At 35.5% G+C, this 20,760-nt stretch overlaps 1 protein-coding gene across 1 annotated transcript in view; it reads left to right on the forward strand.

Annotated features, from left to right (window-relative positions):
- The window catches only part of LOC150098113 (small ribosomal subunit protein eS6-like), a 62,797-nt gene that overhangs the window by 13,640 nt on the left and 28,397 nt on the right, over positions 1 to 20,760 (forward strand). Inside the window, exon 2 of the mRNA XM_090406014.1 lies at positions 4,066 to 4,197. Within this exon, the coding sequence (XP_090262140.1) occupies positions 4,066 to 4,197 (132 nt within the window). The remainder of the gene's footprint in view (positions 1 to 4,065; positions 4,198 to 20,760) is intronic.

Raw genomic sequence — 20,760 nt, forward strand, 5'->3', positions numbered from 1 at the left:
ATCTACCTGTCTATCCATAGTAGGACAATTTACAGGAGCATGGGACTACGTACATGCCAGGTAGCATCAGAGGTGAGAGTTTGTCTTTAGGAGAAGATAACCAATTGTAGATTTGGTTGATTGGTTTGTAGGTAGCAGCCAATTTATATTTCTTCATAATTTTTGAAAGATGTTTGGAGATGCTTTGACATAAGGTATGGGAATCCTATGGGTTTGCTCTTATCTAGGTTGATGTGTGGGGAAGTGACTGATGATTTTTGAGTTTTTGGATTGTATCCATTTTGTATGGTGGTATTTTTGATTATTTCCAATTCTTGGTTTAAAGATTATTCGGAGGAGCAGAATCTGTGTGCTCTGGTTATTAATGATTTGATGATGCCAAATTTTTGAGATGGATGATGAGCTGAAGAATTGTGAATGTAGCATCCTGAAAACGTCTGCTTATAATAGATGGAAGTGGAGATGGAACCATCTTCTTCTCTTTGGATGTGTACATCCAGGAAGGAGATACCCTATGGAGATTCTTTTCCTTGTGCAAATTTGATGTGAGGATGAAGAAGGTTGATTTTATCTAGAAATAAGTGTAGTTCTTGTTTAGAATGACCCCAGACAGCAAAGATGTCATCTGCATAGATCTTCATATAAACTTAATGTTTATATAAAGTGCTGAAGTCCTACGTCACAGACCTAATTTGAACTATAATGATGTTCTTACTATCAAAGTCTGGGAAATTGTCATCCTAAATTGTGTAAAATAATTGTGTATTATAGAATTAAATTAAAATTTTATTTTAATTTAATTCTATAATACGTTACTGCACGCATAGAGGGATTCCATTGTAAGCTTGCACCCTAACTGTATGTAATTCCTAGTATTGTTTGAATCAACTGTACTGAAGATGTCCTATGATACTTAGGATGAAATATTTATTTATTAAAAAAACCTTGCTACTGTGGTTGTGTGTGTGTGTGTTTAGTCGTGAATGCTCCATTTCATTATATAACAAACACTTATCCATGAATTTAATGCAACTGAATTGTGTTCTATGCATCTAGCAGCTTACCGGACAAATATATAATTTTGAAAATATTTTGCATTCGGACTTCTCAATTTTTGGTTTATTTCTCTGAGTAAATATTTTCAGAATGAACTATATCAAAAATAAATCTAATAAATAAAAAAACTATCTGAATAATGTAAGTCCTCAGCATGTTTGAAGGTAAATTATAGCATGCTTGCCTGATCTTGAGAGACTCAAAAAGTTCAGCAGTAAAAGTCACCTTAAAATACCCAGTTGGATGTTTTTTTTTTTTTACTATTTAATAATATTTTAAAATATATTTTTTTAAAATAAAACCCCTTCCTGCTCTGTTCCATTTTTAATAAAACTCCCTTTTCTCCTCCCAACTTTCTTGAGCTCAAATGCAGCTTTTTGGATTTTTTTAGATCAAAAATGACTTTGCAAAAAAAAAAAAAAAAAAACGATTGTCCTCCCTGTTTTAGAGTTATGTCTGTTATTTAAGGGCTTTTACTGTGTGTGTGTGTGTGTGTGTGTGTGTGTGTGTGTGTGTGTGTGTGTGTGTGTGTGTGTGTGTGTGTGTAAAATGTTCAGTTAAAAGAGAATTTAATGATATTTACTAAAAATCCTAAATGCTGAATTATATTTATTTTACTTCGGCACATTGGATAAAATGGTCTCACATTGCTCTATGCACAGGGCTTGAAAATTTTTTGTTTATCTTACCAGTCAGGCAAGTACTCACTACTTGAGTACATGCCTGACTCACTTGAGACCAGATCTTGGATTAAAAACAACTGTATCATAGTTATGTGTTTAATCTCGGATCTGTCTGTTTAGTGCTGCTAATTTTTTATACAGTACAAATACCAGTGTTGAAGCAAATATGTTTCTATATTAGTTCATTTATTAATTTGTGAAAAAAAAACATGCATATTTACAAGGCTATTTATGTTTTAAATTAATAACTATTTATTAATTTAAACTATTTATCAATAATAACTATTTTTTACTACTCTTGCTTCCAACTTGAAATACTTATAGAAAAAAAATCAGACTTCTGCTGTCATTTATAAATGTTAAGTTTCATTTCTAATGGCAGAAAAGGGCACTTGATTTTATGACAGTGGCAATCCAGAAAATAATAATAAAAAAAAAACATTTAGTTTAGAATCAATATATGCGGGTGGTCTGAAAAGTTCTCGGCCTCAACCATAAATGGCAACACTATCAGCAAGATTTTTTTTTTCTAAGTTGGTAGTACATCTGTCATAAGCATTCATGAAATTGCAAGTCATTCAATCATGTTTGTTTTATACAGCTTTTTGAAGGAAAAGTTGTCTGTATCCCTTGAAATGGATAAAATTAGTATCATGTGGTTATAAAATTCTTTTGTAAAAGAAGGTTTAATGCCAAAAGAAATCCATTTGAAAAGTTTATGGGCACTTTTCTCCTTCGTTTTCGACCAATTAAGAAATGGGCTGCCGAGTTTAAATGTGGCCGTACAGCCTTGAAGATGATCCACTTGAAGGACATCCAAAAAGTGTAACAACACCCGAAATCATTGATCGAGTGGTAGTGGATGACTGGTGAGTCAAAGTGCGTGAAATTGTTGAGACTATAGGCATTTCAAAAGAACATGCAGGATATATTTTGCATGAAAAATTGCCAGTGAAAAAGCTTTGCGCAAGATGGGTGCTGTGCTTGTTCACAGCAGATCAAAAACGCACTCGCATGAAAATCTCTGAACAGTGCTTGGAGTGTTTTAACAAGAATAAAACTGTTTTGTGCGTCGATTTATTATTATGGATGAGACTTGGATTCACCATACACACCAGAATCCAAACAGCAGTCAAAAGTGGGCAGAAGCCGGTTCAACACCAAAGAAGACAGTCAGTTTCACCAGGAAAGGTCATGGCATCGGTGTTTTGGTGGTCAGCGTTTTTCTTTGAATCAAGAGGTGATTGCAGCTGTAGAGGGATATTTTGCAGATCTTGCTGAGAACCACTACAGGAACGGGATAATGGTGCTGGAGTATCGCTGGAATAAATGTATTAGTCTTAAGAGCGATTATATAATCGTTTTTTCATTGTTAGGACAAGAACTTTTCAGACCACCCATGTAAATAAAACATTTGGCAGAATAAATACTTCTTTCTCAACGTCCAAGTTTTAACATCCACTATTTAAGTCAAATTCTGTATATTCCATCACTGTGAGAAATAAGTTAATTACTGCTGTCTGCCTATTTTAGGGTTGCCATGTCATGATTAATCATTTACCTCGCAATATGACTGAAGGTTCTCCAAAGCACTTTTTTAAATATTTTTGAAACTATATATATATATATATATTTTTTTTTTTTTTTTTTCTGGAATCCCTGTTAACATTTTCATAACTTATCAGAGAGGAATTATGAACCTACAAAACATTTGAATCAAGAATAGCTTCTGAAATGAATTTTTTCAGAAGCTATATCGAATAAGTGTTGTGGAACTCCAAGGTTCCACAGAACACAGTTTAATAAACACTACATTAAAGATTAAATGATGTACGTATATTCTATCCTGTCATTGGTCATAGTCCATTATGACCAATCAGTAATAATAAAAAAAAAATTGTTTGACATGAAATGTAAAAAAGAATCCACATTACATAAATGAAATTGAAATTAAACGATCTTCTAATTTTTTTTAAAAATCCTTGCTTGTCACGGGGAGCAATTTTTCAAGCCTGCTTTGTATACCTTAAAAATGTTATAGCTTGTTTGTAATCACATTATCAACCACTTGTAAATTCCAAAATTATATTCTGTAAATTGTTTTGGTGGCTCTAAGCACAGTTTCTTAAATATGTTTGAAACCCTACATAAAAATATTTCTTTTTTATAGAATCCCTGTGAAATAAATTATCCAAAAGGAATTATGGCTGAACCTGCAGGTTTTTTTTTTTTAAAACATGAAAATAAGCAAGCTATTTTTGTGCTGTTCATATTCTCCAGAATGAAACATAATAGCCATTTCAAGTGTTTTTTATTCTTATTTCAGCTAAATATTTCATATCCTGCAACTGGCTGTCAGAAGCTGATTGAAGTTGATGATGATAGGAAGCTGCGGATATTTTATGAGAAAAGAATGGGACAGGAGGTAGAAGCAGATGCCTTAGGAGATGAATGGAAAGTGAGTGCTTTTCAATGATTTGTTGTATTTTTTCCAAATCGATCAGGGAATGGTGTGTATAGGTGTAGTTTTAAACAAAAACTTCTTGAATGAGATTTGTTTTCAATGGAATGACATAGGCAAAATGTCTGCAAAATTAGACATGGAAAACTGAACCATCAGTTACAGAGAGTTATTAATTAGATGGAACAAAAAACTTACTATAACAAAATTCTTTAATATAAAAATTTAAATACATGTTGGTGAAGTAAGTTGATCAGATTAGAGGATATCTGACTAGTCTTTGATCAACTGTTATTTCCAACCTAATGTTGATGAGATCCATAAGTTAAAACTAATTTGAACACTGTTTTTTAATATCTAATTTAGTGTTTCTGGCTAATTTATCTTATTCCATATGAATTTATTCATTTGACTCCAACCATACCAGCTTTGCTTATTTTCATATTTAATTTACCATGTTCACTAAAAATTGCCTAAATATCTGAAATATTTTACTCACCAAGAATGGCATTGGTTTCATGTTTCTGTCTATTTTCATGGATTTGGCCTTTTAATTGCTGATTTTAGTTTGGCTTTTAATTCAGTTAAAGAACCCTGAAGTCCACAGGATTTAAGAGTATAACATCATCTATATAAAGAGCTGAATTGGATGTTTTGATTTTGTTAAGTTTAATGCTACTTACTTTCATTATGTTATCCATATAAATTAATTGAATAAGAGTGGAAATAATGTGCACTTTTGTCTTGTACCTGATTTTACATTACACCGTCCTGTTCTTCAATTCTTATTGCTATGTATAGTTCCATTGACCACATAAGTGTAGTGTTTTGAAAACTTTCCTTTTTGACCATTGTCACATGCTTTTGTTTGATCTGATCTACACTTGATTTCTCAACTGTTTGTCTTTAAAGCAAAAATTTGATCTTGGCAACCCCTATTTGGTCTAAATTCAGCTTGTTTTGTCAGATTTTCTTCAACAGTTTTTTTAAACTTAAAAGGTATGCTTGCATAAGTAATACATAGAACACTCAATAGAGCAATTACTCTAATTCTCCCATTGTTTTATTTACCTTTTTATAGATGGGAACTATGAGAACTCCAGTTATCCATAATTCGACCTTCTGACTATGCCTTCCAAATTATTCAGTAGCCACTGTAAAACTTTATAATTTATACCTCCATATTTGAGCATTTTCTGGCCAAATTATCTACTCATGTCTTTTCACACGTCTTTCAGTGTTCTGATGGTTTTTTTTTCTATCTCATTCTGATAAGTACTCCTACATACATTCATCTTGAATATTTGCTATTACATTCATCACTGTTAATCCCATTTAATAATCTTTCAAAGTATTATCCTTTCTTCAGAATATTAAATTTTTTTACATTAGCATTACATTTTACATCTTTATCAGCTCTGATTATTCCTTTTACAGTATGTCCTCCATTTCAAAATTTTGCAGTGGTTTCCAGAACATTTTGCCACTTCATGATATTTGCCTTCTGTGTTCTTACAAGTGTTCTCATGACTTTATACATAGCTCTCTTAAATATATTTTTCTCAGAGCAGCTATTGTTGACTTATCAGGGATTTTCAATCCCCCCCCCCCCCTCAAGACTTGTTTGGATTTTTCTATCCTTGTAAACAGCTTTGCTACATGACTCACTAGTTGAATGGGTTTTCTTCAGAATTTGCTACTGAGACTCCCGGTTTTTTTTTTTTTTTTTTTTACAGTTTACCTCTGAATGTTACTCATTTTTCAGTTATTGAAACTTTCTTATATATTTTTCTTTATTATAGTATTCATTTTTATCCTGCATACAATAACAAATCACTTCCTATTTTATTTGGGTCATATACTGAACCAGAAGATAATAGTAAATGTATCCAGCAGATACATTTACTATTATCTTTTCTCCAAATTTTCCCATTTCTGTCTGGCATTTCCAACTGTGCTGTTTTAGAAAGACCAGCTTTTCAGTTTTCTTTGTCAACTGCTTTCTTTACTGACTCAACATCTTTTTTCACTTCTTTAGTGGAATCTTCTGTGGGATCATAAATATAAATTTCATTGTCCAATTCCCCATTTTGAAATTTGACCACATACCATATCTACTCAAATATAAGTCACGTATATATCTTGCACCCCTGATTTTACTTTAAGAAAAAAAATTAAAGTTTTGCATGTACTTCACACACGAAAAAGTTTAAAACTTAAGAAATAGATAATGAATGTTGTTATGGCAGTTTCAGATATTTTGGAATTTGATTGAAGAGAATCAGTATTTCAAATCTACAATCGTTGGCTTGCCATTGCATTGCACAATCTTTTGTTAATACAGCAGCAACTATATGCATGGACAAATTATCCCTCGTGTCAGATAGTTTCCATGGACACTTAAGACCTGAAATAGTAAATGTGGCCATTATTCCTAGTGGTCTACTTTGTCTACAGCCCTTGGATGTATCGGTCAACAAACCATTCAAGGACTACATACGCAATTTTTACATGGAGCGGATGGCAGCTGGCAGCTTTGACCTGACTCCGCAGGGATGATTAAGAGACCATCGTTGTGCGACTGGATTTTGAGTGCTCAAAACACGATTTTGCCAGAAATCATGTCTCAATTGTTAAGAGTTTTTTAAAAACAAGCATCTCTATTGACTTGGATTAAAACTTTTAATTGAATTACAGAAGCATTGTAGATTCAATATATATTACGTGATGAAGTTGAGCAGCAGATCGCATAAATAAAGTTGAGAATTAAAATTTAAATGTATTCATTTTATAAATAATGTGAGCAATTATAAATTATAATGAATGTTGAGAATTTCATTATAAACATCAATTTAGGTTTTTCCTGAAAATCCCCACATATATCTTGCACCACAATTTTTTAACTTTAATTTTGGGGAAAAAAGTACAAGTTATATTCACATAAATATAATAACTACTTGAAAGTGCCTATCAATTAAGAAGTTTGAATTAATGCAGTAATCACAATTCCCATATATAAGTAGCAAAAAGTGTAACTTGATAATTAAAATTCTTTTGGATTAGAAATGTAGAATGTTTTTTCACTTGGTTATAAATTACTTTAAACTTGCCAAGAAATTATATTTTTGTTTAATCCTTTCACTAAGTGTAAGCAAACAAAGTTGTGCATGAAGTATCTTCATGTCTAGGCTACTTGTATGTAGGCTGACAACTTCACATCAGTTTCCTTAATATCCCATCTTCAAAGCACATATCCTCTGATATGTATAAGGCTGTGCATTACGGGAAGGAACCACTACCCAGATTGGTTTCAACCTTTATTGAGGTCTCGCTATTACCTGAATATATCCTATATTTATTATTTAGCAGGATCTTGCCCGTTTTGGTCTAAGTGACAGTAATTATGTGCATCTGGTACTTCTGCCAATGTTTGACTTCTTTTTGTTAATCTTTCCTGTTGATGCCTATCTTCAGTTCTGCTGGTGTTGAGTTTGTTCCAATAGCTCAATGTTCGCCCTACTTCTACCCATACAAAAAATAGTGCCCCCCCTTTTTTTTTTTTTTAAACTATATTTCCTTATTTGAATTCTTAACATGTTTCTGGTTTAAACCAATATGGGATCAAACTGATCCATTCATTTCACTATTCATCAAGTATCTACTAACAGGGTGCACCACATGAGGATTAGACATTAGGTCATAAGTTCCAATCATTCTCTGTTCTTTCTTTAAAGGCTATTACTGAGTTAGCTTTGCATTAGGCTCCCCCCCCCCATTTACATATTTGGCACAATGACAAAGTACCACATGCTATCAATGTCATGTGTGGTTACTATAAATGGGCACACTTATCCTCTGTACATAATCAATAAACATTTGCCAGTAATGGGGAGATGTGGCAATGTAATCCAATTTGACTATGGGCAGATAGTTGGGGGCCCATAGGGCAGGTGCCAATATTTCAGAAACAGTCGCACTTGTTGGTTGCTCCCATACTACTATTTCAGGGATGTACCAGGACTGAATTAACTACAGACATCCAGTAGAAAGACTCCTATTTGTCATCCATAGATGAGATTGATTCTAGAGGTGAGCTATGGGTGCCAGCGATGACGTGCAACAGTCACACAGCTCATCCACTGGTACAACAGTGGGACAGTTCGATCCATTTCCACATGCACCATGTGCTGTATCTTTTGCCTGAGGTTCCATAGCCAGAGACCAACAAGGGTACCCTTGTTGGTGTCTGTTTGTGATGGCCAGGCATCACACACAATGCCTCACATGGATTGTCAGCAATAGACTTTCGATAGATGGAAGAAGGTGAGCTGGTATGATGTGTTGTTTCTTGCTGATGGCCAGGTTCGTATTTGGCATAAATAGCATGAAGCCCTATCCTCTGGTTGCACATTTGGTCTTGAGAGCTTTTCCTGGCATACCCCCCTACATCATCCCACAAACACTGAATGGTGAACACTACATGGACCTGCAAGCGAATCTTCTTCATCCATACCTGCAGGAGGTCTACCCTGACCACAGTGCCATTTTTCAACAAGACAAAGCACCGTGTCATTGGGCTTGTACAACTACTGAGTGGTTAGAGGGAGACAACAAATTTGCTACATTGCCTTGGCCTTCCAAACTCCCCTGACTAACTCAATTGAATGTGTCGGATATACTAGAATGGGATGTGAGAACTGCTGATCCTCCTCCTAGGAATGAGTGTGATCCGACTGTGGACGTGGGTATGGAGGATGTTCAACACCTTGTGGAATCTATTTCTAGGCATCTGCGAGTCATGATTGCACAGAGAGGTGGACCAGCATGTTATTAAGTGGATGTTCCTAATGCAAAACTAACTCAGTGTATTGAGGAGGTCTCCTGCCAGTTATCTAGCTTTGACCCTTGAATGATATATTGATGTCAAACATCACCAAATCCAGTACAAATCTTTAGAACTCAGAATAACTAAACAGTGATTCAGAATTGAATAACTTCTGTAACGAATCAATATGAAAATCAGAAATAAGACATTGAAAATAGGCAGGAACAAGGAAAATGAATTGCATTCTCAGTGGAGAACCTATAAAAAGAGAATAAATATTTCATCTGTTTTGGAAACAATATTTAGTGAAGATAACATTAAATTTGGAGGTAGATAACAAAATAAGCAAAACTGGTAGCAAAGCCATGTGATTAAATTTATATGGAATATGAGTTAGCGAAAACACTAAACAAGCAATATACCAAATTGCAGTATCAAAAAAGCCTAAAAAATAAAATTCCATACAAAAAAAAAACTAAGCAGTTTACCAACATCCCAGACATTACACCCTCTGTCCAAAAAGAAACCGAACTTTTGATAGAAAATAAAACAGGCCAATTATAATTATTCAAATCATTTATTTCAATCAATATACTCTCCCTCAGCTTCGATGCAGCGTTTGGCACAGTCAATTAATTCGTTAAATGAGTTTTTTATATCGGTTTTTTCGGATACTGTTGAGGGTCGTGGTTACTGCCCCTTGAACGTTTTCAGTAGTGTCGTATCGCTTTCCTTTCATCGGCAATTAAAGTCGGGGGAAGAGAAAGAAGTCACAGGGCACTAAATCAGATGAATACGGCGAGACACACAAATAAATTTGGTTTTTGCTCAAAAACTGTCCCACAATGTTTGAACGATGCATTATTGTGCAAAAGTGACCAGCTGCCTGCATCACGATATTCATGTCATACGCGATGAATTCTTGCTATCAATCGCTTCAAAACTTTGAGATAAAACGTGCCATTGACCATTTGGCCAGGCGGAAAGAATTCTTTGAGGATGATGCCCTTGGAATCATAGAAACAAATAAGCATCGGCTTTACCTTTGACTTCTCCAAGCAATTTTTTTTTCGGATGCCCACTCTGGCATTTTGTTTCGGGCTCATACTTAAAACACCAGTAAAAATCGTTTCAAGGAAGTTTGAGTCCATACGAGCAGTTCTAATGAGGTCTTCGTAGTGTTAAATTCGATAAATATTTTGGTTGTCAGTCAACTTGTTGGGAACAAATCGTGAATTCAATTTTTGAAGGTCCAAACTCTTGCTCAAAATGTTGTGCACAGTTGATTTTGGAATCCCCAATTCATATTTAATCAACTTCACGGGCGATTTCGGGTTTTCTTTGATTGGCTTAAGCACTTTTTGGATGCTAACTTTGCTCAGTCCATTTTTTGGATGGCTCGGCTTTTCGTTGTCCTCAAGTGTCTCAGTGCCACTTTGAAATCGCTTAAACCACTCGTAAACTTGAGTATGGGATAAGCATTCATCACTGTATGCTTTTTGAGGCATTTGCATTTCAGTAAAACGTTTACCAAGTTTAACACAAAAGTCAATCACAGCTCTGTTTGAAACTCATTTTCTGACTGTTCATGAAAATACACTGTCGCTCTTGGCACTATAACTCGGCTTCTAATGAAACAAATTTCATAAACAGTTGACACAACACTAATGAAGGTTGCTGCTTTTGACAACAAAAAGACACAACAGGTGGTGCCACTAGTTTCTTCTATTTTCGAAAAGTTCAGTTTGTTTTGGGATGGAGAGTGTATTATTATTATTATTATTATTATAAAAACCTCCTTGTAGATAAACTTATACGTTGGTTACATGACTTTAAATTTTTCAGGAAATGGCAAATTAACTAAAATATTAATTAAAAAACTTTAATCAATACTCTCATATATTTCAGCAATGTTACATTGCCATCTTCTGGGAACAAAACTATATGTGCATGCAGGCACTAACAACGAGCAAATGAGGCTGAAAAAGGCAACTGGCGTTGGTCCAAGAGTCCTAAAAGTGTCTCCTAGCAGGCTTAATTGGGTCTTGGCTGATGTTCTAAGGTTGCAAGCTTCCCAAATTTCTGGCCATCTCATGCACCCAAATTTGTTGAGATTTGGGAAGTTTTTTAAAGCTGAGTCTGATTCCAAGAACAATCTTTCATATTTATATTTGCTTCAGTGTTGTAAAGTGGCTTTCTTTCAGCGTATTCTGTGGTGGGTATCTAGTGCATAGTCCGCAAGTCCTGAGTGACTGTATTGGTGAAACCGATGTGGTCTTTGTGTTCGGAAATCATGATATTAGCTGCCCTGCCTGTTTGGCAGTAGTAGGACAGTTTACAGCTGCAAGAGACCTGGTATACTCCAGGTAGGTCTAGTGGAAGTGGCTGGTATTTCCTGGTGTAGATAAGGAATGCCAATTTCTTATGTGGTTTGTAACAGGTAGTTAGGTCATTTTTTTAGGATTTTTGTGAGCTTTTCAGATGTTCCCTGGATATACGGAATGGTGATGGATTTGGTGTAATCTCTGTTAAGTAGGCGGGGGTGGGTGGGTTTGTGGTTAACTGGTTTTAATATTTTCTGGATTTTTTGGGGGGTTGAAGTTTGGTAGTTAGGACATTGTTGTCTGAACAGATTCATTTTGTCCTGTTGTATAGGGTTTTTATAATTCCATATTGTGAGGGGGAGAATGGTGTGGTTGTTGGTGAATGTATTTACCTGTATGGGTCTGTTTTCTGTAAATGGAGTAAGCTAGTGATCCATCAGGCTGGCGTGTAATCAGAGACACCGTTGTGTTCTTTTTCCAATTGAACTGGATTCTGGGGTGTTGATTAAGTGTGTTAGGACGTTGGGGAGTGTGTCTAAGCCATGTGGCCAAATGGAGAACACACCATCCACATAGCATAGGTAGCATACAGTGGGTTTTTGTGGGGGTGCGTTTAGGATTTTTTTTCAAAAGTCTCCATAAAGAAGTTTGCTGGAGAGGGGGAAGGGGGGGGAGTGGAGAATCTCTGCCAAACGAAATAGCTTGAGTTCATGGTGAACTGAAATACGGCCTAAACATTGAGATCATCTAACTTCACGGATAAAGCTCCAAGGAAAGACAACGTCTTAATCATTAAGTAATGATTATATGACATGGATGAAAACATTCTTGTTAGCTATAGCAAAATGATGGAAGAAAACAAGATATGGGGGAAGATGAACTATCGTTTTTGCTGCCACAATTTTACATTGCAACTTCGTGTGCAATGTATAATTGTACACAAAGGGGTTGGGATTATTGGCTATTAAATGTCCAATATCATCATCATCAAATTCCTGCCATGTACCCTCAAGGGATGTACAGGATATGATAGTACTACATGAAAAAATTACATCATTACTAACTTCCTATCTACAATTTTCCTTTAAATCAGTCTGTTACTTGTCAAGACTCCAACATTATCAGATCTTATATTTCTATCGTCTAAGTCACTTTGTACCGTATTAATCCACCTATATCTTGGTCTTCTTCTGGGTAATTTTCCTGTTAACCTGGCAGAGAACACTTGTTTTGCTAATCATTCCTCTCCCATTCTATTTAAGTGACCATACCACCTGAGATTAGCTCTGCTAACGCATTCCTGGATGCTGACAATATCAAGTTCTTTCCTAATATCCTCATTTTTAATATGATATTGCCATTGATGCCATCTGTTCACGCCTCTAATCTTTCTCAGGACTCTCATATCAGCAGTCTCTAGTCTTTGGTCAAATGTTTTAGTTCTGACCCAGCTCTCAGATCCATAAGTTAAAACTGGTTTGAACACTGTCTTGTATACAGCAAAATAGTGTTCCGACTAATTTCTCTCTTATTCCATATGAATTTATTCAATTGACTTCCCACCATACCAGCTTCGCTGATTCTGTTGTCTATTTCTATATTTAATTTACCATCTTCACTAAAAATCGTGCTTAAGTAACTGAAATATTTTACTTGTTCCACAGGTTCTCCATTCACAACACAGTTGACATTTTCAATGATACTGCCTATTTTCAGTCTGTCTTTTTATTGCTGACCTTCATACCATATCTATTTCTACAGTTATTCAATTTAGTCAGAATCTTGCAGACTTGTAGCAGATTTATTTAGAAGTATAACATCATCCGCATAAAGCAAAGAGCTGACATTAACATCTCCAATTTTGATATCATGTTTAATACCACTTTCCTTCATAATGCACATCCTTGTCTCACACCAGATTTAACATTAAACCATTTTCCTGTACTTCCTTCAATGCTAACTGCTGACTTACAACTCAAATAAAGACTAAGTATTGCTTGATATAATGCCCCATTGACACCATATAACTGTAGCATACTAAATAGCTTCTCTCTTGGCAACTTGTCATATGCCTTTTCCAAATCGACAAAACTTAATTACAGATCTTTGTTATATTCCCATGTTTTCTCAACTATCTGTCATAAAGTGAAAATCTGATCTTGACAGCCTCTATTTGGCCTGAATCCAGCTTGTTCTTCACCAAGCTTTTCTTCCACAATTCTTCTCAACTGTTTCTCAGTTATACTTGCATAGATCTTGCCAGGAACACTTAGTAGGGAAATACCTCTGTAATTCTCACATTCAGTTTTATTTCCCTTTTTATATATGGGTGCTATGAGAGCTCTACTCCAATCATCTGGGATTCGTCCCTCTGTCCAGGCTTTCTGAACTATGCAGTGCAGCCACTGTAAGACTTTTATACCACCATACTTCAGCATTTCTGATCGAATATCATCTACTCCTGCTGCCTTTCCACATTTTAAGCTTTTGATGGCTTTTTCTACTTCAAGTATGGATATGTATTCCTGCCTGCATGCCTGGTCAGTGTGTTTTACCACTGTGCTGTCATCACTGCTTGTTTCATTTAGCAGTTTTTCAAAGTAATTACTCCATACTTCAAGGATATCTTTTTCTCCCGTTTTCATGTCACCTTCATCATCTCTAACTTCTTTTACAGCACTTTTCCACGATTCCTAAGCTTCTTCAACAACCTCCAGAATATTTTGCCATCTTCTTGATATTTATTTTCTATGTTCTTGCAAAGTCCTCCCACGACTTTTCTTTAGCTAGTTTTACACAGTATTTAGCTCTCTTACATTTTTCTCTGTATTCTCTAAGAGCAAAAGCTGACTTATTTGCCAGGAACTTTTGATATGCTTTCTTCTTTTCCTTCACTGCCTCTTTAACTTCCTGTGTCCACCATGGAGTTCTGATTTTTCTATCCTTGCAGACAACCTCACCACATGCCTCTTTGGCTGAATCAATCATGGCTTTCTTCAAGGCTTGCCACTGAATCTCCAAGGATTGATTCCTGTTCTCAAACTCTCATTTTTTCTTCAATAATCTTTGTGTATTTTAGTCTACAGTTCACATCTGTGAGCTGCTCAACTTTTATTCGCTTTAAAACTTTCTTACATATTCTTTTCAATATGAAATTCAATTTTATCCTGCTCAAGACTAAATAGTGATCACTTCCAATTTCAAATCCTCTGTATACCCTGGTGTCCTGCACCAGGGAGAAAACATCACTATCAACAATAACATAGTCAATGAGACTTTTCTTATTCCTTGCCTCTTCTCTCCATGTGAATTTGTGCACATTTTTATGTTGGAACATGGTGTTAGTAATAACCAGTCTATGTCCTGAGCAGAAATGCAACAGATATTTGCCATTATTATTAGCTTTGCTCTTTTCTCCAAATTTTTCCAAAATATTTTTGTATGTCTCACAGTCATTTCCTACTCTGCTATTTAGATCCCTAACAAGGACCAACTTTTCCTTTTTCATTGTGTCATTTGCTTTTTCTAAAGCCTCAAAAAATTCCTCCACTTCTACCTTAGTAGAACCTTCTGTGGGATCATAGGCACAAATAAGTCTCATTGTCTAGTTCCCCATTCTCATATTTGCCCACATTACTCTACTTGAGACTGACTGACATTCAAGAAGATTAGCCTCGTATTTTGTGTTGAATACTATGGCTACTCCTTCTTTTCCTTGATGTTCATTGCCTGAATATAACATTTTGTATTTATTGCTCAGAAAGATTTCACCAGTTTTTGTCTTTTTTGTTTCAGTCACCCCGATTATTATGTCGATCTGGTACTTATCTAATTCCTCAGCTAGCTCCATTTCTTTGCCAATCAGGCTTCTTATGTTGATAGTACCAATCTTTAACTCTGTTGAGTTGGGGTGTGTTTTCAGATTTGTTCCAGTAGCTGACTTTTCACTGTTCACCCTGGTTCCTTGGCGAAAACAACGGGGTCCTTGTTTAACCGGGTGACGCCCCAGCCAGCATGAAATTTTGTCATATTGTACCATAATTTTTTATTTTGGTTTAACCAATAAGAATACAATATGGTCAGCTAAATCCCAAATTGCCAGCCCATCCTCGTTCATTCAGTATCGAAGTAGATACCCAACAGGGTGCATCGTGAGAAGGTGAGGATTGGACATTAGGTCAGAAATCCTGGTCGGTTCTCTGCATTCCTTTAAAGGCTATGTGGAGGTCTCCTCTCAGTTATACAGCTAGCCAAAAGAACTTCTACTGAGGAGTGATAAATTTGGGAAGAAAGATAGTCGAAGTTATTAAAGAAAGGAAAGAGTGGGAATTGTATAATGCAAAAGACAATGGATTAACTGGAACCTACATAAAACACCCCTAATAACAAGGGAAAAAAAATGCTAACTTGCAATAATGGGAAACATTATGTGACACCACCAAGAAGTCCAAGGACTCGTTGAAGGAGTGCACCTACTCTACAACTGTTTCCACCACTCAATCTACCAACTCCAGCAAACCACATCATTACATACACCAACGGCATCTACTGCCCACCGCCACTAGAATTTTCACAATTGCAAACATCCATGCTCAGGGTGGGATTTGAACCTACAGCCCTTTGGCTGAAGAGTGGATACGTTAACCACTTGGCCAACCAATCCGACAATAAGAAGTAAGGGTGAAATTGTACAATTGAAAATCTAGAATTAGTTACCTTAATAATGAATTGAAAATATGCAGTCTGTACAATTCAAGTGTCTCCCATTATTGTTTATGTGCTTTTATATAGTTCCTGCTGATTCTTTGTGCTCTATCAGCAATGTTTTTGTTGTCATTTATTTACTGATCTAAGGTAGTTTTCTCCCCAAATTTAGTATATATCTTTAGTTGGTTACAGATTTGAGCTAGGTGATGTTAATTTAAGCCATTGTAACAATTCAAAATTTGAAACAAATTCTGGCTTTTATTTATATAATATAAAATTTCAGTACTCTTTTATAAATATCTATTGTTTGAATTTGTAATTTGTATCTTTCATGTTATTTTGTGTGCATTATGAATAACTACTGCACTGCCATTTCTTGCGTTTATTGATCTTAACTGCATCTTACTCCTCAGATATATTGCTCTTTGGTAGATCATATTATATACCAGGGTTTCCCAAACTATGTTCCACAGAACACCAGTGTTCCGTGAAAAATTAATCAAAATTAATGAGCGTGGAATGGTTTTAAATGCTTCAACAAGTTCAAACATTTTTGAAAATCAGGCATTCCTTATTATGTGTGTGGATTGTGCTATTAAGGCCAGCATGCTCTGGCCCTTGACTCAGCTGCTGGCTGATAGCCGTCAGCAGTTGTCAACACCTCCAAGGTGAAGTATCTATTCTAGGAAATGTGTAGTCACAAGCAAGGTCAGTGCGATGCGGTGGCATGCCTGTAGTGTGCGCTGTCACATTTTTGCCATGCGATACAGCCTGCTTCGGTGATAGTGTGTGCTTAGCTATACATTGAATACGAGACCAATGATACTCGACTCTAACCAATGTGTTCCATTAAAATTTCAGAATTTGTGAAGTGTTCCATTGTAGGAAAAATTTGGGAAACGCTGTTATATACTATAAAATATTAAATATTTATTATCATCCCCCATGGTGGACACAAGTTAAAGAAGCAGTTCTGGAAAAGAAGAAAGCATCCTAAAAGTCTTAGCAAATAAGTCAGTAGATGTCGTATAGAGAAAAATGTAAGAGAACTAAGCTATGTGTGAAAATAGGTAAGCAAAAGCCATGGAAGACTGATATGTTTATAGAAAATAAATACCAGGAAGTTGGCAAAATCTTCTGGAGTCTATTGAAAAGGCTTCGAAATGGAGGAAAGAGTACTGTAAAAGGAATCAAAGATAATAAAGGTGACAGGATATCCTAGATGTCTGAAGTAATTATTTTGAAAGACAAATGAAACAAGCAGTGACAGAGCAGTAATAGAAAATTTTCAAGAGAAATGCAAACAACAGGAGCAAATATCAATTTGAGGTCAAACTTGAAATTTGGGAAGGCAACTGGAGTAGATGATACCCAACCAGAAATGTCCAACCAGAACAAATATGGAAGTATAAGAGTGCAGTGGCTACACTGCATAATTCAGAGGATGGAATTCCAGATAATTTGAGCAGAGCTCCCATCTATTAAAAAAGAGAGAGAGAGAGAGAGAATAAAGCTGAATGTGAGAATTACAGAGGAATTTCTCTACTAAGTGTTCCAGGAGAGATTTATTCAAGCATACTTGAAAAGAGGTTCATAAAGATTGTGGAAGAGAAACTTTGAGAATAACAATCTGGGCTTAGGCCAAATAGAGGTTGTCAAGATCAGATTTTCATATTACAACAAATAGTTGAGAAATTATGGGAATGTGACAAGAATGTGTACTTAAATTATGAGATCTGGAAAAGGCATATAACAAGGTGCCCAGAGAAAAGCTTTTCAAAACACTACATTTATATGGGTTAAATGAAACATTATTCAGAGCAATACATAGTCTGTTGCAAAGTGGTGAGTTGGCAGTTAGAATTGAAGTAGAATAAAATTAGGAGTAAGACGAGGATGCACATTATCTCTACTCTTATTTATCATCTATATGGATCACATTATGAAAGAAAGCGGCATTAGGCCTGATGTTATACTCCTAAATACATCTAATGCAAGTCTCCAGGATTCTCTAACTAAATTGAATAACAGCTGTAATAAATTTGGCATGAAAATCAGCAATAGAAAGCCCAAAACTATGAAAATAGGCAGAAACATATCAACTTCAGAATAGGTAAAATATTTCAGCTATTTAGGCATAGTTTTTAGTGAATATAGCAAGTTAAATCTGGAAATAAACAGAAATAAACCAAAACACCAAACTAGCAGTATACAAGACCATATTTAAACCAGTTTTAAATAATGGATCAGAGAATTGGGTTGGAAATAAAATACTTGATCCAAAAGACTAGTCCACACATTTTAGAGATCTGAGAAAATCAGGAGAGTGAACAGATGCCATCAATGGCAGAATCATATTAAACATGGAGATATTAGAAAGGGACTTCGCATCGTTAGCATTCAAGAATGTGTGAGCAAGGCTAAATCTAAGGTGGTATGGCCACTTAAATAGAATGGATGAGGAAAATCTGGTAAAACAGGTGATGGATGGCAGGAAAGAGACCCAGAGGAAGACCAAGGTACATATCAGGACGTGGATGACGATATTCCCCCCCCCCCCCCCCCCAGTGTAGTGTGCATTATAAAATTGCCAAAATTCCATAAGTATACTGCAATATGCACATCAATTGTTCCTTCCCTCTGAATATTTCATTTTTTGCTATAAACTAACAGAATTTGAATGCTTCATCCATATCAATATGAATTTGATTTATGCTCCTGTCAGTACAATAACCTAATCAATGTCCTTAGTTAAAATCTGAAATTTTTTAAATTGAAATCATGTAATACTAAATATGGAATTATGATAAAAGAATCTCATTTAGCCTGTAACTGTTCAGTGTTCAAAATACTTCATAACATGCCAGCTGTCAATACTTGAAACTCTGCAGTGTATGTGGGGAGTAAATTAAGGACCAGTTAATGTTTAGGGCTGGGAAAGTGATATTGCCAGTGAGTATTTAATTCATGGGAATGGAGGAGAAAGCAGTCTTTTTTTCTTTCTTTCTTTAAATTCTCTGTAGTTGAGTATCTTGACTTATTGCTCTTTACACCTTTAAGGTGCATGAGGCCACAAGTTTAGCATGCCATCCTCTTCAGTCCAGTGCTGCTTCTCTTGCTTCCCCCCAGCTCGACCATCCTAGTTTTTGTTCTTGGATTACCATCCTTTTACCATCAGGCATCCATGTCAATGCTATTCTTGTGTTCTGATGTTGGCATTCTCAATACATGGCCTATCCATATCCATCTGTGTTTGTTTAACTCTGTTGTAATGGGTTTGGTTTTGGTTTTGTTGTAAATTTCAATATTTGAGATTTTATTTGGCCAGTAAATTTTGAGAATTCTGCAAAGACATTTTGTTTGGAAGGCATCTATTTTATTTTCTTGTTTGGTTAATTTCCATGATTTACTTCCATAAATGTCTTCATTTGTACTACCTTCCATGTTGAAAGTTGCTCCGAGGTAATTAAAAGTGTTTGTCACTTCTACTTGATTTCCATTTATGAAGATTGGATCATTCTTTTTATTGTTGATTTTTAATATTTTAGTTTTCTTCTCGTTGATGTGTAAGCCTATTTGTTTAGCAGTTTCCTCTAACTTTGCTGTCTTAATTTTCATGTCTTCAAATCTAGATGATAGCAGTACAATGTCGTCAGCATAGTTCAAATCTTCCAATGTGGTGTCATTGTTCCATCTTATTCAGGTTTTTCAGGGTATGCCGCATTATCCAATCTATGACAATGGATTATAGAAAAGTGTTCCAGACATGACACAACCTTACTTAACACCAGTTTTGATGTAAAAACTTATGGAAGCTGTTCCATTTAATAGAATTTGTCCTTTACTTCCATCATACAAATCTTTTTTAATATTTATTATTTTGTCATCTTTGTTGGACTTCTTGCTCTTGAGTTAGTAGTTGACCATTTTTATCTTTAACCCCGCATTCATTCATCTGTTGAAAGTTTATTTTTCACTTGGTTAGAGTATAATAAATTTAGTTTAATCCTGTATCCAAGTGTGAGCAAACAAAGTTTGCGCCTGAAAGTATCTTCAGGAATAGGGTAAGGTGGTACAACACCAGGGCACTCCTTGCAAAGGTGGAGCAAGCTACCAGCACTCCTATCTCAGTATCTCCCATAATGCAAAACACATCTCCTTGCGGATATGTCTAATGTTATGCATTAAGGGAAGGGCCACTACCCAGACTAGTTTCGACCTTTATTGAGGTCTCTTCAGTGGGAGCCAGGCCCAAGTGGAGATACCAGGCAGAAGCATTAGCAGGTCAACTCCACCTATATGGAGTTGCCAAATGGTGAGCCACCCTTTTTTAATAAATTACTCTGGATTTAGAGAAAGATGTTGAAAGTTTATTTTTCACTTGGTTAGAGTATAATAAATTTAGTTTAATCCTTTATCTAAGTGTGAGCAAACAAAGTTTGTGCCTGAAAGTATCTTCAGGACTTTTCAAGGAGTGCTCTGGTGTTGTACCACCTTACCCCAGTCCTGAAGATACTTTCAGGCGCAAACTTTGTTTGCTCACACTTGGATAAAGAATTAAACTAAATTTATTATACTCTAACCAAGTGAAAAATAAACTTTCAACATCTCTCTCCAAATCCAGAGTAATTTATTAAAAAAGAGTGCCACACCATTTGGCAACTCCTATAGGTGGAGTTGACCTGCTAATGCTTCTGCCTGGTA

Source organism: Typopeltis vanoorti, chromosome 16, assembly GCF_054136105.1.
Source record: "Typopeltis vanoorti isolate ZY-2024b chromosome 16, IOZ_Tvanoo_1.0, whole genome shotgun sequence".
NCBI classification, from domain to species: Eukaryota; Metazoa; Arthropoda; class Arachnida; order Uropygi; family Thelyphonidae; genus Typopeltis; species Typopeltis vanoorti.